Raw genomic sequence first — 27,203 nt, forward strand, 5'->3', positions numbered from 1 at the left:
ATGTGAAAATGGCTCTACTTGGATAGTTTCTTTCTTCCCAAGCCTAATTAGGCTTGGTAACCCAAGTTTAAGTAATGTACCAAGCCTGAGTGGAGATCCCTAAGATGCCCATGCATGTACCCCACATGTGACATGCCACCTACACATGTCCACCTGAATATCCCATCTCAATGTACCACTTTATTATACGTCGTTATTGATGACATAGCATGCCACCTCATTTGATGCCATGTCACATGCATTGACACATCATTAAGGAGAAAGATCTCACTTCACTCCAATTGTCACATCATTAGTCCATGTTAAAAAAACATCCACCATGTGAACATTCCACCATCTTAGAGTTGGTGTCACATCACACGTATCCCCCGTCAACAATCCGACATACCACGTTATCAACTCAAGTTACCGAGTCATCATCCCATGCCTATATAGGTGCATCCATCCATAGTTTCACGCATATAAAATACATAGATTTAATTATAGATAATTCATGCATATGTAATCTACAAATAATCCATGAATATAAAACATGTAACTTATACACAATCCATGCATATAAACATTTTTAGTGCTGATTAATGCTGATTTAACAGTGGACTTCCTTGTGATGGATCTAGTTAGTGTAGCCTGTCGATTCTCAAAGATAAGACCACGACCAAAAGGGCAATTTAAATATAGTACCTAAGCACAGTTTTTTTAATCACACAAGTGCCTGGGTTCACTGATAACTTAAAACACCACCACCAACACAAGCATGGACGAAAGCTTTACAGAGGGACTGGAGAAGAAGTGTCCAATGGAGGGGAGGAGGAGGGATCCTACCACCGTTATACCATTCGAGTATGATTGGTCAAGTGCATAAATGTAATATAAGCTCCATTAAGCATTCTCTCAGAGCCCTTTGAGCCAAAAAGATTTCAGAAGGAGGCCAATCACATATTGGGAAAACAATGTGATGGGCTTCCTCTTTAATAGGAAGATAAAGTTACAAAGGCAAAATCAAACATCTCCGATTTTTGTGTCTGTAACAGCTTGGCTGTGCAACTTGCAAGGCCTGCACCTGATTCACATACGTGAGAGCACCCATGTGACCTGACACCAAAAGCTTGAGTGCTGTCAGGCTTCCCCATATGTGATAATCTATGTGTTAAGGGTACACGTAATGATAGACCAAAAACTAGGAGGACCCTAGACCAAGAGCACCCACAGCCTCTTCGCATTCACTCTTCATTAGCATGACAGATTATGGGCTATTTCCATGTGATCAAACATGTGCCTGCAGACCACACTTCCATGTCAATAATAGACACCACCATAAAGACTGACTTCCACCCTCACACATCATCCACTTCTTGACTTCCTTGGGTTTCCCCTTAAAAACCTGAGGGTTCCTATTGGAATAAAACACTAGCTTCATACATCACTTGAAATAAAACACTAGCTTCATACATCACTTGAAGCTCTTGAGCTCACCACCGTCACATGATAGCATTGCATGTATAACTGGGTAAAAAATGATTTGAAAAAGTTTCCAAATTTGCAAAAAATTCATTCTGGGATATGACTAGGTTCTGAAAAAGACTCCATTCATGTTGTAGTCTTGTGTTCCCATCAAAGAAAAAAGGCCTACTCTACAAATTGAGCCCTAATAAGCACACTTGGAAAAACAGCCCCCTAGTTACAAAAGACTCCGCGGATTCTGCAAATAACCTGGTCATGATATCATTATTGAAACTTACAGAATTAAAGCTCAGGCCACATCCATTTTATTCATGAAAAACGCCTAATGATGAGCTTTGACCTGCACCATCAAGAGGTCTTGCAACATTAGCATAAAGCAGTACTATTAATCTAGTCTCAACATTGCATGCCCTTGATTTTCAATCAGCTATTTTAACTATCTTGTTCACTGCATTAGCTTTATTAAAGACCTACTAGGCTTGCCCCATGTGTTATGAGAGAGGAACCAGTTTCTGGAGTGCGGAGGAAACATGTAGCTCACCTCCTCCTTCACAGGTGTTTTGTCTTTACCGGATGTAAATGCTTTATAGACACCGAATCCAAAGAGCCCCCACCCAGCAAGAGAAATCAACACAAACTGCATTCAATATAAGGATACGTTAACCAATAGCATCATCAATAAGAAGATGCTCTCTCTCTCTCTCTCTCTCTCTCTCTTTGAGATCCCGAGGTACATCCAGATCCACATGTCACATGCTATGCACATTGCAATTGGTCAGCTCACAGTATCCTCTCACCACCACCGACTAGAGACTGGAAGAGCTGAGAACATCCCATGAGAGGAGTGGATATGCAGAGTATGCACCATAGGCGAGGTAGAGGACGAGGCTCACTATATGTTCAGATCCCAGCGTACAGGGAGAGATTTCACTGTCTCTTCCAGGAAGGTTTCAGACCACTGGCATGGGTGATGCAGTATGAGGACCAGAGATGTCTTGGGATGTCCCTGATGCTGAGAGACGATGCTAGCCCACTCAAGAGGATGCCCAGAGATCCATCATTGATTTCTTCACGGAACAAGCATCCACATTAGCCACCCGTGCCGTAGAGCACCGAGGATCACCACACACACACACACATCCAAGAGATTCTCCAACGACATGACATGCCCTCACCATGGCCACATCTCCCACCAGGAGGCTTATAGAGTCATGTTTCAGTTTTCAGATTTCATTTCCTGCTGCATCCACATCAACTCATACCAGCCGTACACGGGCCATATTCGCGTCCTAGAGGAGTCCTAAGTGGGCAGATCTACTACATCCTACATACCAGGCGCCCCAGCCCAGAGCACCAAGGATCACCACACAGACAGATCCATGAGATTCTCCAACAACATGACATGCCCTCACCATAGCCACAACTCCCATCAGGAGGCTTACAGAGTCATGTTTCAGATTTCAGTTTTCATGTCCTTTTTTAGTTTTTCCATGGCACTGTAGACACATGGTATCATTGTACTAATCATAGTCTCATAGGCCCTTCAGGTCTTTTGTAGACATTAATAGATCTCTCTCTCTCTCTCTCTCTCTCTCTCTCTCTCTTATCCAGCAGTGAGTTGAGAGGCCCTAGGTCATGATGTTCACCCCATAGTTGTCACGGTACGAAAATACGATACCGTACAAGAATTTTTGGTACAATATGAAATTTTGGGATACCGTACAATAAAATACACTTTTTTTTTAAAACACTTACAAACTATGGAGCTTCAAGCTTGAATGTGAGGGAAGGTTGGGAGGGAAGGAGTCTATAGTGCTTGAGGAACAAGAACATGGAGATGTGTCTCTCCCAGTTGGATCTCCCAATTGTCTCTAAAAAAGATCCTGCATGGGTAATGCGATACCAAAGGTCTCCCAGTGTAGCGTTTATGACTAAGGGACCGTCCTTGCACAAATACGGGTAGTGCATCTAGGGTGATAGGTTTAGGGACTCCTCTAGAGATCAAAATGGCCCTGTACAAATCTTCTCCCTCGTATATAACTTGAGGATCTGCCTGTCTAGCCCACCTATACCAAGGATCTTCAAGTCATGTAGCAAGATTCTCTCATCCTACCAATCAAGTGCACACTACCAATCTACCTTGCCAGACTTTTTAGGTCTCTTAGCAACCTCATATGGAATATTGAGTGATTATGCCACACAGAGGTTGAGACAAAGGAGCGTTAAATATGTCGCTGCCCAGTATACTATGAGATCTGCGGGAGGCTTCACTACCTGTTCCATGAGGGATTTGGTCCACTTTCTAGGATCATTAGCTTCCTAGGGCTCTTCTTGCTCGATCTCCGCAAACACAGGAACACTTTCTTGAGAGAGTTTCGGCCCAAGCCACTCCGACCGGTCCCTCACCAACCAACCATCACCGACTTCCTCTGGACCTAGGAGGACGACACCCAAATAATGGATCCCATGGACCCACCTCGGGATCCTACAAAACCACCTCGCCTGAGAGGAGTTACCTCGGACCGGGAATCCTCATTCCTACATGCACGGCTCCCCAGCCCCCCTAGACATCGACCACAATCCCCTCATCAACTCCAGATCAAAGACATGCTTCATCGCCATCGAGCTACCTTCCCACACAAGGTAGCTCAGGGAGACCTCTCGTCCATACTCATAAGCCCCATGCTTGATATTTTGGAAAGTGGTGTACCATCTATTGGGGGCTGATGCTCCTCTCATGTTTCATGTTCCTTGTATTCCATGATGAGATTTCCATGGACAGTTTTAAATCACTCCACTGAGAAAGTTTAGATTTTTTCTATTTTATTTTCCGTTCCATGATGAGATATGCCATGAACATTGTTGTATCACTTTGGTCTCATAGGCCCATTGGGTCTTTAGTAGACGCTCTCTCTCTCTCTCTCTCTCTCTCTCTCTCTCTGGCCCTATCACTCTACGTGAGCTGGACATCACAGACACGGGGTTACAGAGATCAACACAAGATTGTGAGGAGGTCACAGTGTATGGGAGACATTTCCTAGAGCTGGGAGCTGCACGTGGTTTTGTTAGCTATAACAGGATGTCCAGATGGCCTTTTTTCGATGCCCTCACCTCCTTCCCTTACTAAGGAGGTACTAGCACCGTGGACTACTTGATGGGATCTCCGTCTTTGGCACACCTTGTCCCTGACTTCTCCATCCCGCCACTCCCCTTTGAAGCTGACCATGCCTACCTCTCTTTCACTCTTACTCATACAACCCAACTCCTCCCCCCCCATCTCACATTACACCCACGTCCATTTTGATCACAAGCTTGATCGTGTTTACTCCGACCACATCTACTGCCACCTCCACGATGTGGATCCTATTGTACTCACCACCATTCTCCACACATCTACCACCACTTCTTTCATCTACACACGGCCATCTACCGCCAAGCCACCCTATAGTTCCATGACCCACAACTACTGGTATGATGACGAAGACCAAGCCACACACTCGTTTTAAGCATGAGGTACGAATTGGGGAAATTATGAAGCACCAAGCACAACAGCTTTCTCAATGCCTCACAAAACACAAGAAACAGGAGTTCTGCGCTCGAAAAGAGGATGAGTTATACAGACTCTTCTTAGGGCCGAACTGCAAAGAGGCTTGGAGAAAACTCTGAGAACATCGTCCCCCCACACCTATCACCTGCTCGGCACATGGCATTGCTATGCACGCTCCCTGTATCATATCCCCCATCAACCACCTCTACCCCCACCACCAAATCCAAGTAGATCTCACATCGCAATGATAACCTAACGCCCCTACTAGCCTACATATTCATAGAGCCCTTTGTGAAGGATTTCCACCCTCTTGGTCCACTAACACAATCACCCCCATCCTCAAAGCCAGAGATCCACTTGATCGTCATAATTACATGACAATCATGATAGGCCACACTGGCCGTGTTGGGGTTTCGGAACTCTCGTGTGTGTACTTGTGTGTGAACCACCTCTTAAAGTGTGAGAGTGTGCGATGTGTGTGAACAAGGGCTTCAAAACTCTCATGTGTGAACCACCTCTTAAAGTGTGAGAGTGTGCTTATGTGTGTAAACAAGGGCTTATAGCCACCAGTATGTCCATATGTTAGTGTCCTAGCAAAAGATAAGTCTATCATCCTCTAGCCCATAAAAAGCATGTACTTGAGTGGAGGTGATCAATCAATCAATATGTTCTTGAGTCATAAAATCTTATGTACTCTCTCTACACTTTGTTTCTAGCTCTCCCTCCACGCCATGGTTCTCCTACCACCCCGCATAGCTTCTCTGTGCACTCTAAATACCAACATTGTGGGTTCTTGTGTTGAGCAAGCGTAAGAGTAGCAAGGGCTGAGCTCTGATACGAGCACACAAGTACATTCATGAGAGAGTACAAGGAAAGGCACAAACTACAATGTATTGGATAAGTTGCCAAAGTACAATATAAACGAGGCTTGTAAGTGAAATAAGGGTAAGTCCACATGCATAAGAGCTCCAGGAAAAAAACCCCCCTCTTATGGAGAGTAAAAAGGAACCCAGCTGGTCCTACTGGTGTTCACCCATCACTACCCCTGCATTTCACAATAAATCCCCCACTGGAGTGATGAAGTGAACATGAACAAGAATGGTTGATCAATCCCCGAAAGGCAACAAGCCCATAGCTTTGTGGAAAGCTTCTAACTTTTCAAAAAGAAGTGCCTTCGTGAACACATCTGCTAAGTTATCATGTGTAGGCGCATATACCAAGTTGATCGCTCCTGTAGAGAGTCTTTCACTGAAATAATAATAATGCCCCCTCAATATGCTTAGTGCAAGCATGAAACACAAGGTTCCGCGCAACTGTCAATGCGCTCTGACTGTCTGTAAAGATAACAGTGGCAGATTGTTGTTCTAAGCCCAAATCAGCCATAAGGCGTCGGAGCCAAACGCACTCAGCTATTGCTATAAAAGCTGCACTGTACTCAAATTCACAGCTAGAAGTGGCCATTGTTTGCTGCTGCTTCTTGAGCCATGATATACATGATCCACCAAGATGAAAGCAAAAGCCAGTAGTAGACACTCTAGTGTCATAACAACCAACCCAATCCGAATCATAGACGACATGCAACTGTGAATCACCTCCCTAGGTTAGAATTGTTAGCACTTTCATCCCCAGTTTTTGCTCTGTATGGTGCCCATTTGGTCCCCTTTTGCATGGCCCTTGCTTGTGGGCTGGCCACCCCTTTTTTAGTATTTTTCTGGGATTTTTCCTAGCCATTCTGGCATTTTTCTAGGGAGCCATGTCCAACAGCTCCAGTCGGCCTGTTTCTATGCTCCAGTCGGCCAGCTCTTCCCCACTATAAATAGTGGGTGCTGGCCTCTCATTTTTCATAGAGTCTTGTACTTGTTTGCTCCCTCACTTATGAGACTATCACCGTCTCTTGCTTGGGACTGTTTTGGTTCAGTATATTCAGCATAGTTTGCTCCATATCTCTCTCTCTCTTGCACTCTCTGTTCAGCACATTCTAGTGCCACTCTGCTTCCGCTCTGTGCACTCTTTCATGGTATCATCGCTCTAGGTTTAGCAACCTTTCTGCTGCCCCAGATTCAGCCCTGTTTTCAGCACCTTCTCCTCTGCGTTTTCTTCCAGATCCATAGCTTTTTGCTGCTGCGTTTTCTGGACAGCACTCTGCTGGTCATTTTTTCTTCAGATTGGCTTCACCGATTCAGCCGTCTGGCTCTTGGAGATCAGCGTTTCATTGCCCACTTGGAGATTGGACTGCAGGCGGCCTGTTTTCTACAGGACAGCACTTGTTCATTGCTGCGTTTTCCTCTCCAGTGGTCCTTTCCCTTTGCAGAGGGGGCTTGTGGTGTTGCAGGCTTTGGTGGCACACTTGGTACCTGTGGAGGACACCTTTTCTTCAGAGATTGTGCATTTCTTGAGATTGAGCCCAAGCTCTTGTGATGGCTGCTCCCACTTCTCTTCATATGTTTGCGGAGTCTGCCAAGTTGGATGGTTCCAACTACACCCTATGGAAGGTGAAGGTGAAATCGGCCTTGCGTGGCGTGGATCTCTGGGATTGGCTTGTTACACCAGCCAATGCCACCCCTCCCACCCTTGCTTCCGGTGGTGTGACTCAGGCACATATTGATATTTGGCAGTCGAATGATCGACGTGTTTTCTCCTTTCTGATGTTGAACTGTCAGGATGCTGTTCTCTCTCATGTGCGTACAGCTGATGCTGCACATGAAGTTTGGAAGGCGTTTGCAAATCTCTATGAGATTAAGTCTCCGGGTCGGATTTTGGCATTGGAAAAGCAACTTATGAACTTATCAGTTTCTGCGTTTCCATCTTTATCTGCTTTCATCTCGAAGATGAAAGATCTCCGGGACGAGCTTGCTGTTTGTGGCAAGGACATCTCCACAGAGGATATGGCTATTCGGCTGCTCTCCAAACTTCCAGAGAGGTTTGATGCATACTTTCAGTCTCTGGTTTCTTCTCCTCGTCCTGTTCCAGTTACTTGGGAGGAAGTTCTCCCCTCCATTATGCAGATAGAGTCTCGCTTTGAGGAGCGGACTGGCACCTCTGGTGGCCCTGATGGAGCTTTGGCAGCACGAGATAAAGGGAAGTCTCAACAAAAGAAAGGTAAAGGGGGTTCTGACAAGAACTCCAAGGATTCCGATAAGGATAAAGACAACAAATCTTCAAAGAATAAGGACATTGAATGTCACTATTGTGGCAAGAAGGGTCACAAGTCACCCCAATGTCACAAGAAGAAGCGTGATGAAGCAGCAAAGAACTCTTCCTCAACGGCGGTGTCTCAACCCAAGAAGGATGATGGAATACTTCTCTTAGCAGGTACTCGGCGTATACTTGCTCTTGTGACTTCTCAGTCACGGTCTTGGATTGTTGATAGCGGTGCTACTGCTCATATGACACCCCATCGAGATTGGTTCGAGGACTTCACTGCCAGATCAGGCGAGATCACTCTGGGTGATTCTTCTTCTGTGCCAGTGCATGGTCATGGCACTATCCCCATCTTCCGTTCTGAAGAGGACAAGAGGTACTTCTCTGACGTTCTGTATATTCCAGATTTGGCTTTTAACCTTTTGTCAGTGAGTGCTCTTACAGCTCAGGGTGCGGAGGTGATCTTTTCTCGTTATGAGATTACCATTCGTGATAAAGCGACTGGTAGCATCTTGGCTCAGGGAGTCCAAGATAGTGGTCTCTACAAACTGACCGCTCTGCTTTCTTCTGGTGCTTCTTCTGCTCTTTGGCATGCTCAGTTTGGCCATTTGAGCTATCAGCTTCTGCAGCGAGCTTCGAAGGATGGGTTGGTTGATGGATTACCAACCATCAAGGCTCCGTCTTCTCCTTGTTCCTCTTGTTTGCAGGGGAAGCAGCACCGAGCCGCCTTTCCGAAGGAGGCGACACACAGATCTTGGACATCACTTGCTCTCATTCATGCAGACTTATGTGGTCCTATGAGTACCGCGTCTTTGAGTAAGGCGTTGTACATGCTCGTGATGGTGGATGATTTTACCAGATATACTTGGGTTTTCTTTCTGAAGACCAAGGATGAGACTTTTCATCACTTCTGTGATTGGAAAGCCGAGGTGGAAAAAGAGACCGGTCACTCGGTCAAGGCTCTCAGGACCGATGGAGGGGGTGAGTTTACATCCCAGGAGTTTCAGCAATATTGCAAGACACATGGCATTCGGAGACAGCTTACTACAGCATATACTCCATCTCAGAATGGAGTTGCCGAGAGGAAGAATAGGACCATTATGGAGATGGCCCGTGCTATGCTTGAGCATTCTTCATTACCTCGACGTTTCTGGGCTGAGGCGGCTTCCACTGCTGTCTACATTCAGAATAGGTCTCCTACTGCTGCTCTTCCCGACAAAACTCCATATGAGGCTTTCCATGGTGAGAAGCCCTCCGTTGTTCATTTCCGGATATTTGGATGTACGGCGTATGTTCATGTGCCTAAGGAGCACCGCTCCAAGTTGGACTCGAAGTCTCAGCGCATGACTTTTCTCGGATACAGCACTGTGTCCAAGGCATATCGTCTTTATGATCCTCAAGCCGGTAAAGTTGTTGTGAGCCGTGATGTGGTGTTCGACGAGACTCCTACATCTTCAGAGGGGGGTGGTGAGCTTCTTCTTCCTGCACCTCCTTCTCCTCCTCCTACTCCTCCTCCTGCTCCCGCTGTTACTGTTACACCTCCAGCTGAGGATTCTCAGTCAGATGATGATGACCCTGCTCCTCCTCCGGCGAGTTCGAGCAGATCTGTACCTGGTTGGTATTATCAGACAGTTCGTGACTCTGGGTTACGTGAGCTTCCTTCTGCTCCTCCGCCTGGTTCTCTTCGGCGTTCTTCCAGAGTTACAGGGAAACAAATTCATGAGGGCAACATGTTTGTTAATTATGCTCTTATGTCTACAATCATTAATGGTCCTTCTGATCCCACTTCTGTAGACGAGGCTCTTTCACATGAGTCTTGGCGTCATGCTATGCAGACAGAACTGGATGCTATCGAACGGAATGGCACTTGGACTTTGGTGCCTCGGCCTCTGCAGCGTAAGGTGATTGGTGTGCGTTGGATTTTCAAATCAAAGTTCCGAGCTGATGGCAGCTTGGACAAGCACAAGGCGAGGTTGGTTGCCAAGGGTTATGCTCAGCGCCCTGGTGTCGACTTCGATGAGACTTTCGCTCCAACGGCCCGGATGACTACCATTCGCACCGTTCTTGCACTTGCAGGACATCATAGATGGCCCGTTTTCCAGATGGACGTCAAGTCGGCTTTCTTGAATGGAGAGCTTACACAGGAGGTTTATGTTGATCAGCCGCCAGGATTTGTTGTTCCGGGCAAACAGGATCATGTGTACCGGCTGAAGAAGGCTTTATATGGTCTAAAGCAGGCTCCGCGGGCTTGGTACCAGCGGATTGATGAGTTCTTTCAGAAGCTCGGCCTGCGCCGCTCTCATGCAGATTCGAACCTTTATATCCTCCTTGAGAGGGGGTTGATTGTTATCATTGTGGTCTATGTTGATGACCTCATCTTTACAGGTTCTTATTCTGTGCGGATCCGTTCTGTTATGGATGCTTTGGAGACAGAGTTTGAGATGACGGATCTGGGCCTCTTGCACTATTTTCTTGGCTTTGAGATTTGGCAGACCTCGAAGGGCATTTTCTTCTCTCAGCAGAAGTACACTCGGGAGATTCTCGACAGATTTCAGATGACTGGGTGCAAACCAGTATCTTCTCCTTTGGATATTGGTGAGAAGCTTTCTTCACTTGATGCTTCTCCAGGGATTGATCAGGGCCAGTATCGGGTTCTCGTTGGTTGTTTGGTATGGTTGACCTACTCCCGATTGGACATATGCTTCGCAGTCAGTTTATTGAGTTCCTTCTCATCCAAACCCCGTCAGCAGCATTGGCGGTGTGCTCTCAGAGTTCTTCGGTACTTACGCGGCACTCTGGATTTTGGCATCTTTTATGGCCAAGGACGCACTCTTGTTGGATGGTCTGACTCAGACTGGGCTGGAGATCCAGATACACGGCGTTCGACCACTGGTTGTGTTTTTTCACTTGGGTCTGGAGCCATTTCTTGGAGCAGTAAAAAGCAGCCTACTGTGGCGCTTTCCTCTACCGAGGCGGAGTACCGTGCAGTTTGCTATGCTGCATGTGAGGCGATATGGTTGCGGAGATTATTGGAGGAGCTTGGCTGTCCTCCTACCGGATCTACTCTTCTTTGGTGTGACAATCAGAGTTGCATCGCCATCGCCAAGAACCCTGTGTTTCATGCTCGTACGAAACACATTGAGATTCAGTATCACTATGTTCGTGAACGGGTTCTTGCTGGAGATTTGCGTTTGGAGTATTGTCCTTCCGCAGAGAATGCTGCAGATTTGTTCACCAAGCCGGTTTCTCAGGCTTCCTTGGCTCCTCATCTTCGGATTCTCGGAGTTTGTTCAGCATCTGGTGCTGAGAGGGGGTGTTAGCACTTTCATCCCCAGTTTCTGCTCTGTATGGTGCCCATTTGGTCCCCTTTTGCATGGCCCTTGCTTGTGGGCTGGCCACCCCTTTTTTAGTATTTTTCTGGGATTTTTCCTAGCCATTCTGGCATTTTTCTAGGGAGCCATGTCCAACAGCTCCAGTCGGCCTGTTTCTATGCTCCAGTCGGCCAGCTCTTCCCCACTATAAATAGTGGGTGCTGGCCTCTCATTTTTCATAGAGTCTTGTACTTGTTTGCTCCCTCACTTATGAGACTATCACTGTCTCTTGCTTGGGACTGTTTTGGTTCAGTATATTCAGCATAGTTTGCTCCATATCTCTCTCTCTCTTGCACTCTCTGTTCAGCACATTCTAGTGCCACTCCGCTTCCGCTCTGTGCACTCTTTCAAGAATAAGCCAAGAGACAAAGTGTCCGGCGATAAGTAGCGGAAAACTTGCTTAACACCCTATCGATGCCTGGAACCTCGGCTACGCATAAACCTACTCACTTGTGAGCCCAAACTGATGTCTGGTCTCATATTACACAAATAAATCAAGCATCCAACACCATTTGATGCAATGTAGCATAAAAAGAATCTCGAGGTTCTTGAAGACTAAGCCTGGCACCTATCTCAACTAGTGTAGCCACAAGCTTAGAGTCTTCAAGATGAAACCTTCTTCGCAGCTTCTGTATATACTTAGACTGCAACAAAATAATGCCATCATCATAGTGGATAAATTGAATGCCCAAATAATAGTGCAGCACACCCAAATCTGACATCTCAAATGTCCCATGTAATTCGACGAGAATGAGAGGAGGCATCATTGGACTCCTTACAGTTTGCACGAGTGGCATGATGAGACACCTCCTTCATGGCTTGCAACCGTGGAGGCATGGTTCGTATTCTGGCAAGCACCACATTTTCAGATCATGCCCTAGTTATTATGTCCCTAAAGGACCCATGGAGGCATGACAAGCATGCGAGCTCCAAGATCCCAGACAGCCTCATTCAAGACCTCGAGATCTGCAATCGGATCGTGTAGATATGGGCGGGACTGGAATTTCCCTCAAGCTCTGTAGCGCGCACTTCGGATGATGGCCTTGGGGAGATCAGTATTTTCTTACAAGAGGCAACCTAGAGTAGATTGGAGGGATTTCGAGAGCAAGAGAGGAGTCTAAGGAGGGGCCTAGCCTCTTTACATCATCTTTAGGAGAGTTCCCCAGACAGCCCGCGGATTGAGAGTCAGATCACTGCCACCTGCACAGAGATTCGGTCCATTGAGGAGAGGACGGTGGAGTATAGACACCATGCTAGGGCTTCATTCTAAACTCAGGCCGGTGACAGGGTTACTGGAGACTTCTTTGAGATAGCTGGCCCACACAAGAGGAGAGACAGTATTCGCAGGCTGCGTGACCAAGATGGAGCTTTTGTTTTTGATCCCCCACATGTGAGAGCCATCGCCACGGATTTCTTCCAATCTCTTCTCATTGGTGCTCTATTATCCCCCCAGGTGATGAATGCGCGCGTGAGACTCTGGAGGCACACAAGAGAGGTGGTTCCCCCCTCCCTTCAGTCTTTCTTATTGACCCCTTTCACTTCAGAGGAGCTGGCAGCGGCGGTGAAGGCATTACCCAGGGGCAAAACCCGAGGGCGGGTGGGTTCCCTGTTTCTTTCTTTCTTCACCATTGGGACCTCATGGAAGGTGGCCTTCGCGCTACCTTCAATGAGATTATGCTCACAGGTGCCATGCCAAAGAGGCTCACAGAGGGCTTGATACATTTGATTCCCAAGGAGGGTGGTGATAGATTGGAGATCCGATAGTGGAGACCCATCACCCTTCTAGGGACGACCTATAAGATTTTGGCCAAGGCCATCGGCAGGCAACTTCAGCCTTCTCTCCCAAACTTGATCCACAACACTCAAACTGGTTTTGTTCAAGATTGGAGCATTCCGGACAACATCTTTACCTTTTGGGAGGCGACAGCTTTGGCCAAGATGCAACAGCAGGACCTCATTATGCTACTCCTAGACTTTGAAAAAGCTTATAACAGGGTGGATAGGAGCTTTCTAGAGGGCACTATGAGCTGGATGGGATTCCCCATGGTGTGGATTCGTGGAGTCTCGGGACTTTATTCAGCATCTCACAGCCAGGCTCTCATTCAGGGAGCTCGAGGCGACAGATCCCCCCTTTTCTGCTCGGTTCGACAAGGCTGTCCTCTGGCACCGTACCTCTTTCTATTTGTCGTCGAGGCCATGAGTGGGCTTGGCCTCATCGATCCAACTATACAGAGTTGTGCCCTGCTAAGCAAGTTGATTGTCCAGGACTCCTACTTGATGGTGAGCCTTGGAAGGATTTCCTCTTGGACCGGATTTCAGCCCTCACTCCCAGCCTTGGAGGCCCGTAGCCACAGAGTAATAGATGGATCTTCACAAAGATGCGAGCCCATGGTTTTAGTCCTACCTTTGAGGACAGATTTGCAGCCAGTCTACTTCATGCTTGGGATCATCTCAAGCCAGCAGCCCTTAGACAGATTGTTCCAGTGGCGTCAGAGGAGCAGCTTCGGCAGCCTTTGATCTAGACCCCCCTAATCCGTTTACCCAGTGGCCACATGCTAGGGGCCCGATCGCATGTATCCTGGGGTGCCTTGAGCATGGGACCAGCCAGGTCTCTCGGAGATTGGATTGCACATAGACAATTACCTCAAGCGGAGCAAGAGAGAGGCCTGACAGGGATCCGGGGTAGAGACAGGCTCAGCATCGACATCGACTCAACTATTCCTCAGGAGTGGCTGAATCCTATCCACCCCCCCCCCCCCCCCCGCGCGGGTGTGGCTAGGCATGTTCACCAGACATGATATCCTCGTGGCGGTCCATGGAGCACATGAGGACAGTGGTTTGCTCACTTTTTCTATTGGATCCCAAGGCAAACTAGAGAGATGAGAGCACCCCTTGGAGAATTTCAGAGGCTGCACCTTGTAGAGGGTGAGGGTGATTGGTTTTCGGGCACATAAATCCAACACCGGCCAAGGTGGCCAAAGAGAGACTTTGGCGGCTATGGACTTGGGAGTTCTGCCAACACATAGATCCAACACCGGCCAAGGTGGCCAGGGAGAGACTTTGGCGGCTATGGACTTGGGAGTGCCGACCTCTCACGCAATTGTTTGCAGTGGGACCTTGGAGAGTGGACTTGGCATGATCCCACATATCGGGCGGAGACTCTGGATGCCCCATTCTTTGCATATACAATGCGGCTTGGCTGCACGATCCAAATGCCTGAGATAGACAGCACATCGGCAGCAGTAGCACACTGGCAGTCTCAGGGTCTATCACAACACTTCCTTTCAGATTTCTGGAAGAGGCTTTGGGACAACTTTCGGCCGAGGAAGATCACTCTCTTTCTTTGGTTGACGGCACACAGGAATCTAGTGGTTGGTACTTGGCTGGCAGTCGGTTGTCGGTTGCCCGAGGTGCGGCCACACCCAAGAGTCTCAACGACACTGGCCTTTGGGATTGCTCGAAGGCTCGGCATATTTAGCAGCGGATTCTCTGCATCTTCGCTATGGACAGGGCATCGACCCGGATCACCACTTGGGGTACTGTCGCTTGGGCCACCGAGGCTAGAGTGGTCAGGACTTACGAGGAGGATGGGGAAGGACTAGCCCTTCAGGTCTCCCACCGTCGTATTGCAGCAGTACCAGTCACAACCCCACCGACGATGTCTGGCGACCAGGCTCATGCCAACAATGGGAGATTCACAGTAGCTTAGTAGCCTGGCACATCTAGCATGCTAGATATAAAGAGGCCATGGAGGATACCCACACTCCGCCGGCTGAGACCATCAAGAGCATATGGCTCGATATCATTCACACCCTCCGTGATCAGTGGGGAAAGTTGCAAGGAGGTTCTGACTGCATGCGGAAGCGACGGGAAGCCTTCTTGAGACTTTGGAGGCTTGGCCCTTTCCTCACAAATAAGAGGCGATAACCCCATTTGGCATTACAAACCACCTGTATGGTTGTTCCCTCCCCCTCCCCCTGTATGAGATAGCCTTCTCCTCACAGACAGGCCAACCGGAGGAGAAGCATCTCTTCACCTATGATCATTTGTCTCCCGCCCTATATGACGTGAGGCTATATTTAGCCCGTCGTGGTTGTACTTAGCCCTTTGCGGTTGTTTTTCTTTAACTAATTGAAGGATCTTTTTCCCAGGAAAAAAAAGGGAGCCATAGAGTTGTATATAAAGCCCAAGAATCACCGAGGGAATGATAACCATATAGATGCACCAGATCATCATATATGTATGAATCCTCGAGCAAAGATATGCAAAAAACTTAGTCCATAGTTGTTGAACATATCCATATGAAAAACCATATCAACCAAGCTTTTCAACCATTAATATTGTTTACCTGAAACAGTTCAAGGCAAAAAAATATGTGAATCCATAAATCCTTAGACCAAGCTATCTATATCTCATGCTCTTGACACAAGACTACTTCCATAAGCTCAATAGAAAAACTGTTGGTCAGTGTGGTCCCCACTTGAGATCTTTTCTCTTCCTCATTGTTATAGAAGAAAACCTCTGCTTTCGAGAAAGCCTACGCTCTGATACCAACAGGGACCCAGGAACAATAGACAAGCACTTCAAATACCATACAAAGCTATGAAACAGAGCGGAAGAGCCACAATAATATATTATAGGGACACCGCACTGAGCCGGAACGGCCGCCCCCCCCCCCCCCCCCCCCCCCCCCCCCCCCCGGAACTTCTTTATTCAGACAAAAGCTTTTACAAGAAACCAAGGTGCGGGTGAGGTCTTGCACCGGAATCTCCACAAAGCATCAGTAAGACTCTTGCCTAGATCTTTGTCTAGAGCCAAGATAAAAACAGCACCAAAAGCTGTCCAAAACAGTCTCAAAACAGTGCCAAAATCAGCCAAACACCGCCTGTTGTACGGCCAGGTCAGTGAGTAAAATAGCAGCTGAGAACCCACACGTGTGGCCACAGTAAGACTGTACAGATGCTGAACTGAAGCTGCTGAAAGCGAGTATTGCTGTATGGAGGTGGCTAAGAGAAGCTGTACACAGCTGGCAACCAGCAGCCGAACAAAGGAGAGAGAAGGTGTTGGACAGCCTGTGTATGACCAGCTGAGGGAAAACAACAAACTGTTGTTGGCTGTATGGCCAGTTTACAGAAGAAAACGGAAAACTGGACAGCTGCCTCTATATCTGGTGCGGCCAGTGCAAGGAGAACCACCAACTGTATCTGCTGTGCGGTCAGCACTCAAAAAGGAGAGGGAGAGAGCTGCGCGCAGTGTACGGCCAGCGCTGAAGAAAAGAGAGAGAACTGCTGCCGACTGGGAGGTATAATTGCCAGATGATGATGCAACAAAGAAGTCCCTATAGAGCCGACCAACCTCTATATCTGTTGTGCTTTTCCCCTTTTTGCCATGAGTGTCGTATGCCCAAAATATCAGCTTTTGTGCTTTTCCCCGCTCATAGCCCAAGTTCATGCTAGACGCCTCCTCTTATCCATCCCCAAAATAATAAAAAGTCCGGCCACACTTTAATGATGTGTGAACCGTTTGAATTATAAACCTTATAAGCAATCTTATAACCCACATTAACGAATAAAATCCCATGTTGCTCATGCTCTGTAGCCATCTTTCAAGTCAAACTTTATGAACACGGAAAATCTAATCAATCATGAAATCTGAAAATACACATATGCATGCTAGATAAAACAAGATGACAAAGCTGCACAGTACACCACACTAGGGGCCAGAAGATGGGTTGACCCCCCCCCCTCTCTTATGGTTAAAAGGAGTCTGCTTCCGATACAACTTTGCGGGTGCCTAGGGTTCACCACTGGCTCCACCTATTTCTTCCAATACAATATGAAAACAAGAAAAACATCACAATATCTGAATTTGCTGACAATTTCAGCACAAGTGAGCATTCCCGACATCAAGCACATGCAGGACAACTATGGACAGCCCATAGCACTCCCACAGCAGCCCGGGACAACTCAACATCATCATCTTCCTCTTGTCTGGCTCATAAAGCAAGTCGACCAGCCCTCAAAGGCTGTTTTCAGTAGTCGACCAGCCGCGTCAGTAGCCACAGAAAAAAGCGACCAGCAATTGTGCACAAGCCTGCAAACCTCCGGTCGGAAGGAAAACTGTCTAGAAGCCCACGACCAGCTCTTCCTCCCTGTTTTTAACCTCTATCCAGTCTCTATTCAAGCTGTAAATCCGCCGCCCAGCAGTGGAGAACATGCAAAAAGAGTTGGCCATCTTCTCCCATGCATCCGGTAAACTTCAGTCGCGATGGATGACTGTAGAAACTTGCCAACAGGCTGAAAACCAGCCGACCAGCCCTCATGCACCTGAAAAGCATGCGCCCCCCTCCAATCTGGAGTTTTTGTCAATAATAGAGGCTTCCCCCTGAAAATAGCCCACGTGTGTGCTTTCCTGGTCCAGAAAGGGGCGCCTACATGAAGGGAGTCCAAATAATGTCCAGTGCCCGGTCTTTGGCCGCCACATGTATTAAATAAGTCCTGCTCAATGTGTACTCACTTATAAGTTGTCCGGTCACTTATAAGTGAGTGTAAACCTGCATCCATAATTATTAACATGTGAACTCATAAAGCTGTAAATTGAGTTTTCGGGAATACTTACCAACCTGCAAAACACGTGTACACCACCTGTCAGTCCCAAATCGATGTGCACATACACGTCCACCACCACAGGGTGACCAGGCGTCCCCGACCCCATAGACAACACTGGCAGAAATCTCAAGCATTGTCCAGGCAAACAAGACAAGTCATCCAAAGATAAAATCAAAGTCATGCACACACATGAGTGCAATTATATTGGAAGAAACACCCATATGCTCAGTTGTATCCGATAAAATGTCCAGGGCTCATGATCCTTCCGGAACCTTCCTAGAACATAAATACACAATATCTCCAAGATAGCTAGTCCCAGAGACTTTCATCATGTTAGGCTCCATGGCCATACATGTACACCATGTCAGGCCCCACAAGCCACACATGTACTATCATGTCAGGCTACACCAGCCATACATGTACAGTCATGTCAGGCTCCATATGCCACACAGACTTCAGATGGATCTTCAAAAACTGGTTCCATAGGAGGTGGTCCCACATAAGGCCTTAACAAACTGACATGAAAGGCATTGTGGATTTCCCAGTGATCGGGCAATACCAATCTATATGCCAATTCATTTATTTTCTGCAAAATTTGGAATGGCCCGTAATACCTGTTTGAAAGCTTAGGAAAACGGCCTTCCTTACCTGGCCGCTTCCGAAGACGTGCTTTCTCAAACTTTAGTAATACCCAATCACCTACCTCTCGCCTGTGTTTGTAAGCTGCCTTTTTCTGCTTAGCTTGAGATCTTTCTATGGCTGTCCGAACCTGTGCAAACGCAGTATCCAAATCACGGACATACCGTAATACCTGTTTGAAAGCTTAGGAAACCGGCCTTCCTTACCTGGCCGCTTCCGAAGACGTGCCTTCTCAAACTTTAGTAATACCCAATCACCTTCCTTGAAAACCACCTCTCGCCTGTGTTTGTCAGTTGCCTTTTTCTGCTTAGCTTGAGATCTTTCTATGGCTGTCCGAACCTGTGCAAACGCAGTATCCAAATCACGAACATGCTTCAAAGATTTCATCTTTTGTTCGTAAGATAGGTGGAAGCACCACCTTGCCATAGACTATCTCAAATGGAGCCTTATTAGTTGAAGAATGCATTGCGTTATTGTATGCAAATTCAACCAATGGGTGGCAAATACTTTTCCCAGTCTGACTTCGGCTCAGATACATAACATTTGAGCAAATCAAGCATAGCTGAATTTGCTATTTCACTCTGACCATCCGTCTGAGGATGATAGGCTGATGAAAAACTCAACTTTGTGTCCATATTATCAAACAATGCCCGCCAAAATAAACTGGTAGTCTGAGGATCTCTATCCCCCACAATAGACTTGGGCATGCCACGATGTTTGAAAATCTGAGCTAAGAACTTTGCCATGTGCTCTGGCTTGATTGTTTTCCTCACAGGAATAAAGTGTGCCTATTTGCTAAAACGATCTTATAATAGTCCATATAGCATCATTTCCATAGCCAAAAGAAATATCTTTCCAAAGCCTGTGTAGTACCCAAAATACCACAATGACCAGCATATGGCGGTGCATGACACTCTTCCATAACCTTTTGGCGTAATTCACGCACTACACAAATACGATTCTGCATCATCAAAAACCCATCTCTAATCGAATAAGATGGGACAGTAGTACCATGATTCAAATCAGCCCAAATAAGCTGGAAATCTGTGTCCAAAGCATACATATCAGGCATCCCTGATAAGTCCTGGTGGTAGTGTTAGAAGTCATCTCCTGTCTAGATTTATACACCAGGGCCTTTGTTGTGGGTGTGCCCGCCCTTATGAGGTGTTTTCCCATTTTCCCCCACTCTCCGCATTTTTCTCCTATTTTTTCCCATTTTTCTGAGGCTTGGGAGGGCTGCCAGGTGATGCCAGGAGCACCCCAGTGCTGGCCGACTCCATGTTGATCAGTCGTGGGCTACTGGGCTGCTGGCCGACTGGATTTCATCAGTCGTGGGCACCTGTTTGCTGGCCGACTGCATTTATGCAGTCGTGGGACCTTTTATCAGTCGTGGGCTTTCTTTATGCTGGCCGACTGCCCTCTATGGGAGGTATATATAGGTCCTCAGCCCCCATACCTCATTTGTATCATTCCTCGGGATCTTCTTGTGTATATAGAGCAGAGTTACACGCCTACATCTGTCTCTCTCTTGTGCTGTTTTTATGCCTGCGTTTTTGCTCTAGTGTTCCCAGATTTGGTCATCATCTCCGCTGCATATTCTGACAGGTAGGCGGTAGTTACGGCATGCACTTGTGGCCTGCGTGACAAAGCATCCGCCACCAAATTCTTCTTGCTCGGGGTATGCAAAATCTGAAAATGAAACATGGACAAGAAGTTTTCCCACCTTAGATGCTTTTCCATGAGTTTAGCTGTGTAAGAAAGTGCCGTAAACTCTGGTGGTCTGTTTTTACCATAAATTCAACCCCCAAAAGATCATGCTTCCATGTTTGAAGAGCATGAATAACGACTAACAACTCTTTCTCATAAACCTGCAAATACAATTCCCCATGTTGCAGGCAGCGGCTTTCAAAAGCCACTACATGTCCCTCTTGGTTCAAAACAACCCCCAAGCAATCTCCACATGCATCACACTCGACCACAAAAGGCCTATGCAAATTTGGAATAATAAGAACTGGCCCTGATATAATGGCATCCTTTAACTTCTGAAAAGCTGTCTTTTCGGGTTCCGACCAACGGAATGCTACTTTCTTCTTTCTTAGATCATGTAATGGTGAAGCTAAGAAAGCAAAGTGTCGAATGAATCGACGATAGTACGAGCATAAACCAATAAAGCTCCTAACTTGATGCACATTTTGCAGTTCTTGCCAATCCTTGATTGCTTGAATCTTTGCCGGATCCATGCGTACTCCATCCTTGGAAACACAATGTCCTAAAAAGTGAATTTATGACAAGAAGAATTCACTCTTCTTCCCATTGATCAAAAGCTTATGTTTCCTTAGCTCTTCAAAAACAATGGCAAGATGCTCTTTATGTTTAGCCTCACTCTTTGAGAAAATGATAATATCATCAAAGAAAGTTTCTGTGAACTTGCGGTGAGGTCTAAAAATTATGTCCATCATTCTATTGAAAGTGGCGGGAGCATTCGTATGTCCAAATGACACAACCAAATACTCATATTATCCAAATGATGTTCGAAAAGCCGTTTTGTGCACATCTAGAGGTACCACTCGAATTTGATGGTAACCACTCTTAAGATCAATGCGACTGAAACAAGCACCTCCCTCAAGTTTATCAAGAATATCATCGATTCGGGGAATCGGAAACCTGTTCTTAATAGTAATCTTGTTAAGGGCCCTATAATCAACACACATCCTGTATGTCCCATCCTTGTTCTGCACAAGTAAAACTGGAGAACAATAAGGTGAAGAACTTGGCCTTATCAACCCCTTCTCAAGTAAATCATTTACTTGAGTCATGATTTCCTCCTGTTGGGCAGCACTCACCCTATAAGAAGGTTGGTTAGGAGGAGAGCTCCCATGGATTATGTCAATACAATGATCCTCTGGTCTCTCTGTGCACATTATTCTTTTTGAGATTCTGGGAGCATTGAGCTTTCATGTGATCTTTGCTCCCATGTGAGAAACACTTCCCCTCTCTCATGCAATCAAAGATATACTGTCTAGACAGCTTAGGATCATCCTTTTTACCCCCCGACTTCTTTTCTAAGCCACCTTTTGCATCCTTGGACTCATGAGACATAAATTTAGGTGGCTATCCACCCTTTTTCTGCTCATTTCCAGCTCTGAATTTTCCCTTGTATGAGCTGAATTCTTATCTTTTTGATACTCCCTTGCCATGCAACTCCTCAAAAATAGTTGCTGAGTATATGAGCTCCTGTAAAGTGTTGTGGGGGCACACTGCAAGGCTCTTTTCAATGATTCGTTGCAGCCCTAACTCAAACTTTCTTTTCTTCTCGTTTTCACTAATCATCATGAAAGGTGTGACCTTGAGAAGAATCCGCCAAAACTTTGAAACATAAGAAGAAACGGATTCGCCTTCATCCTGTGTTAGCCAATCCCATTCCTTTCGTACATCCTTCTCAGAGTGAGGAGGAAGGAACTGATCATAAAATTGCTCTTTGAAAGCACTCCATGTACGGGCAGCTGTCCTATCCAAAAGCTTTGCCATCCACCAATCACTTGCAGTCTCTTTAAGATGCATACCCACATGCCGAGCATAGATTTCTCAATAAATTCCTCATTGCAAAAGGCTATTTCAAATTGCCTTATGAAAGCAAGTGCCTTGGTAGTATCCAAATTTCCATTATAGCTCTCAAATTTAATGTCCTTGTCCCCTAATTTGAACTCTTTGGCCTTCTTGCCATGACGGGCATCCCGACGCTCTAATACATCATCCTCCTCGTCATGCCTACGTTGGCGAGGATGCTCAGATCTAGGGCTGATTTCCCGCGTAACACCCTCCACTCTGGATGGAACTTTAGGAGCAGGAGCAGGAGCATACCTAGAAGGTGGAGATACCACCGACAATGCATGAAGATCTTCTGCATCTCTCAAATGGACTGAAAACCCCTCATCATTCCCACCAGCTGCATGTCAATGTACATCATCTCCTCGCGCTGCATGCCCCCTCAAATCTGTTGCATGGGTTGCAAGCCCCCTCAAAACACTTGCTCGGGCTGCATGTCCACTTACATCACTTGCTCAGGCTGCATGTCCTCTTACATCACTGGTGCGGTTTGCATGCCCTCTCACATCACTGGTGCGGCCTGCATGCCCTCTCATAACATCATCGGAATTCCCTTCACGGGATAGCCTGTGAGGCTGCCGTGTGAAGACCCACTTGCCCTCATCATCGGAAAAACTTCGCCACAGCTTTTTACATAACCAACAACCGACTCTCGAGGTTTGTCGATTCCCATCTGTTGGGCAATTGCATCAAAAGTGACCACATCAGTCTTGATATGAGACTTTGATTCTATGACCCCTTGTACATCAGGATCTCTTTGCAAAGCACGGAGCTCTTCAAGCTCATTCATCAAGGTATCAATATCCTTCTGATCCTCAGCCCTGGCAGATAATGGTGGATCGTTACCCGCCAAAGCCCCAACATGACCCCTGTCTCAATCTCCTTCTCGCATGCGGCGAATATGGGTGATAGAGTCCTCCATAGAATGATCAAACTGGCTGGCCATAATGTATCTTTCAGCTTTTCAGAAAGAAAAGAATTTTCCGTGCCCCGAAATCGCTCTCTACCAGTTTCCCAAGTATGATACCGAATAAACTGCAAGGGTGCAACAGTGCCCCTACACAGACAAGAGTGCCACGAAGTCTTTCCGCACGCTCACTGCCGCTTAAACCAAAGGTAACCTCTTTCGAGGCGCGACAATAAGACAAGGGTTACCTCAGAATCCCAACATTCTCTCACGGATAATGACTCCTTACAGCCATATCTAGCATCATATTAGGCACAACTGTGTAGAAAGCCAGGCTCTGATACCAATGTAAACGGAAGGGGCAACTGAACACGGAAAATCTAATCAATCATGAAATTTGAAAATACACATATGCATGCCAGATAAAACAAGATGACAAAGCTGCACAGTACACCACACTAGCGGCCAGAAGATGCCCCCCTCCCCCCCTAGATTACCAAAAAAGAGTCTACTTCCAATACAACTTTACGGGTGCCCAGGGTTCACCACTGGCTGCACCTATTTCTTCCAATACAATATGAAAACAAGAAAAACATCACAATATCTGAATTTGCTGACAATTTCAGCACAAGTGAGCATTCCCGGCATCAAGCACATGCAGGACAACAATGGACAGCCCATAGCACTCCCACATCAGCCCAGGAAACCTCAACATCATCATCTTCCTCCTGTCTGGCTCATAAAGCAAGTCGACCAGCCCTCAAAGGCTGTTTTCAATAGTCGATCAGCCCTCAGTAGCCACAGAAGAAAGCGACCAACAGTTGTGCACAAGCCTGCAAACCTCCGGTCGGAAGGAAAACTGTCTAGAAGCCCACGACTAGCTCTTCCTCCCTGTTTTTAACCTCTGTCCAGCCTCTATTCAAGTTGTAAATCCGCCGCCCAACAGTGGAGAACATGCAGAAAGAGTTGGCCAGCTTCTCCCATGCATCCGATAAACTTCAGTCGCGATGGATGGCTGTAGAAACTTGCCAACAGGCTGAAAACCAGCCGACCAGCCCTTTTGCACCCTGAAAAGCATGCGCCCCCCTCCAATCTGGAGTTTTTGTCAACAGTAGAGGCTTCCCCCCTGAAAATAGCCCACACACATGTGCTTTTCTGGTCCATAAAGGGGTGCCTACAAGAAGGGAGTCCAAATAATGTCCAATGCCCGGTCTTTGGCCGCCACGTGTATTAAATAGGTCCTGCTCAATGTGTACTCACTTATAAGTTGTCCGGTCACTTATAAGTGAGTGTGAACCTGCATCCATACTTATTAACATGTGAACTCATAAAGCTGTAAATTGAGTTTTTGGGAATACTTACCACTTGCAAAACACATGTAGACCACTTGTCAGTCCCAAACAAGTGTGCACATACACGTTCACAGGGTGCCCAGGCGTCCCCGGCCCCATGGACAACACAAAGAGAAATCTCAAGCATTGTCTAGGCAAACAAGACAAGTCATCCAAAGATAAAATCAAAGTCATGCACACACATGAGTGCAATTATATTGGAAGAAACACCCATATGCTCAGTTGTATCCGATAAAATGTCTAGGGCTCATGATCCTTCCGGAACCAAGATAGCTAGTCTTCTAATCTTAAACATTTCTGAATAATCTTCACCACCAAAAGCAACATCGAATCGCCTACTAATAAAGGAACATCTCTCTTTTCTTCGGGCTTGAACTCTCGCTCAGCACCTACTTGTGAAGTTACTTCATGAACCGCTACTCCTTTTGCCATAACAACTTACGTCGAATCAGCCACCATGGACATTTCTAGTTCTTTCGCATTCTCCTTGTTCTTATGAGGATTTTTAGGACACGATGAGATGGCTGGGGTATGGTGGGACATCGAGGTTACAGCTTGACTACCTCTGATGATCATGGTGGGTGAAGTTAATTTCATGGTGCTTGACTTTTCTGAAGTAGAGACTAGGTAGGCTTTCTGTTGCAACACCATCAATCGCAGTAGCCTTTTCAGTAAGAAAGACTTCAAAGACTTAGCTTCAACTCTAGCTTTAGCTCCTCTCTCCATCAAAGCTTGAATCTATGTATCTGCTTCAAGCTCTTTGTACCTTTGAATCTTCTCACAGTCTGAAAACGACACCGTCAAAGAACACTTGTCCCATTCTAGATCCCACATGTCTTTAATTTAAGAGGTGATTCTTCCATAAACTTCTGTGCTAAAAATATCCCAACTTATAAAGTATTTGACAAAAGTATTTTAGTAAGTTTTGATCCTTGTGAAAATCCGAAGGTTTTGACACGAACGGAATTTCCATCAGAGTGCCAAAAATAGCAAGTCTCGTAGATTCTAGGAGTTGTATGCTTTGGGTCCAAGAAGGCTTCGTTGTAAAGATTCACCTATTCATGGTTTGTTCAAATGATTTGAGCATCTGGTTTTGCATTCGAAACCACTCATCACTCACCTGGTCGTTCTGGTCAATTTGACCACCCGGGTGCTATATCCAATCATCTGGGTATCTAATCTATGACCACCCAACTGAAAACTTTGGGTGTTCTCGCCAACGGCCACCCGTAAATAGAAATGAGCATTCTAGCTTAATTAGCTACTCAAAAGATATATAAATCACAATTCATGCTCCATGAGCTATCTGGTAATTACCAACTCACATATGGAATAGTTGAGCAATCACTAATTCAATATACAAGACAATGATCAATTTGAAGAACAAAGTAGGAGGCTGGTTACAATATGTACCTCATAAAGCTCAGACAACATAGTGACGAAGTTTGAGAGGACACTTTGAGAGACAAGGCTAGCCCATTTAAGGTGTTGCCCAAAGATCCATCACTGGTTTCTTCACAGCATAAGCATTCACATCAACCACCCATGCCAACACTGCTCCATCGACATCAACTCATACCAGCCGTACACAGGGGCCATATTCTTGTCTCAGAGGAGTCTTGAGTGAGTAGGCCTGCTCCATCTTACGTGCCAAGCATGCCCAACCCAGAGCACCAAGGATCTCCACAGCACAGAGACATATCCATGAGATTCTTTGATGACGTGACATGCCCTCACCATAGCCACACCTACCATCAAGAACCTTATAGCGTCATGTTTTAGTTTCAGTTTTCATGATCTTTTTAGTTTTTCCATGGCATTGTATACCCATGGTGCCCTTCACGTCTTTTGTAGACGTCTCTCTCTCTCTCTCTCTCTCTCTCTCTCTCTCTCTCACACACACACACACACACACACACAGAGGATAGTCATAGATTTCTTCAGTCTACATGCATCCATATCACAGCCCACCACCCACACTAGTGGTCCAGCCCGTCGCCCCAAAGGAGACCTCATTGATAGAGCTTATCTATTTTGCAGGCTACATGCCCCCGACCCAAGGTATCATGACCCAACAAACATATATCAAAGAGGCGGCTCCATGACACCATGACATGCTTCCATCACAAAGGCCTGATATTCCCCTGGCCATCAGATCAATATTGGTTGAGGCGGGCTGTACCATTAGTTGATCATGGCTAGTTTACCTCATACACAGGGTCATATGCTGATATTATATGTATATACACTAGTGAGAGTTGTTTTTCTTTTTCTTTCAGTTACTTTTTCCATGGCTCGGTATACCCATGGTATCATTGTATCACATAGACCCTTGGTCTTTTGTAGACGTTAAGATTCTCTCTCTCTCTCTCTCTCTCTCTCTCTCTCTCTCTCTCTCTCTCAGAGCTGATGCTGCTCTCATGTTTCTATGTTCTTAGTATTCCATGATGAGTTTCCATGGACAGTTTTGTATCACCCTTATGAGATAGCTTTCTTTCTGTTTTATTTTCCATTCCATGATGAGATATGCCATGGACATTATTATATCATTTTGGTCTCATAGGCCCA

The 27,203-nt window shown here is 46.3% G+C and overlaps 1 protein-coding gene across 3 annotated transcripts in view; it reads right to left on the reverse strand.

Moving 5' to 3' along the window:
* Positions 1 to 793: 793 nt before the first annotated feature.
* The window catches only part of LOC147606983 (uncharacterized), a 37,853-nt gene continuing 11,443 nt past the window's right edge, over positions 794 to 27,203 (reverse strand). For 2 of the 3 annotated variants that reach the window (XM_086791352.1, XM_086791354.1), the window contains exons 3-4: positions 2,006 to 2,101; positions 1,508 to 1,804 (exon numbers count right to left, since the gene is read on the reverse strand). In XM_086791352.1, coding sequence (XP_086647478.1) covers positions 1,787 to 1,804; positions 2,006 to 2,101 — 114 coding nt within the window. In that variant the 3' untranslated portion in view covers positions 1,508 to 1,786. Of the gene's footprint in view, positions 1,280 to 1,507; positions 1,805 to 2,005; positions 2,102 to 27,203 lie in introns of those variants that run through there. The other variant, XM_086791353.1, reaches the window with a different exon arrangement.

This window comes from Cibotium barometz, chromosome 56, assembly GCF_041138505.1.
Source record: "Cibotium barometz isolate CiBa-2024 chromosome 56, ASM4113850v1, whole genome shotgun sequence".
Classification (NCBI taxonomy): Eukaryota; Viridiplantae; Streptophyta; class Polypodiopsida; order Cyatheales; family Cibotiaceae; genus Cibotium; species Cibotium barometz.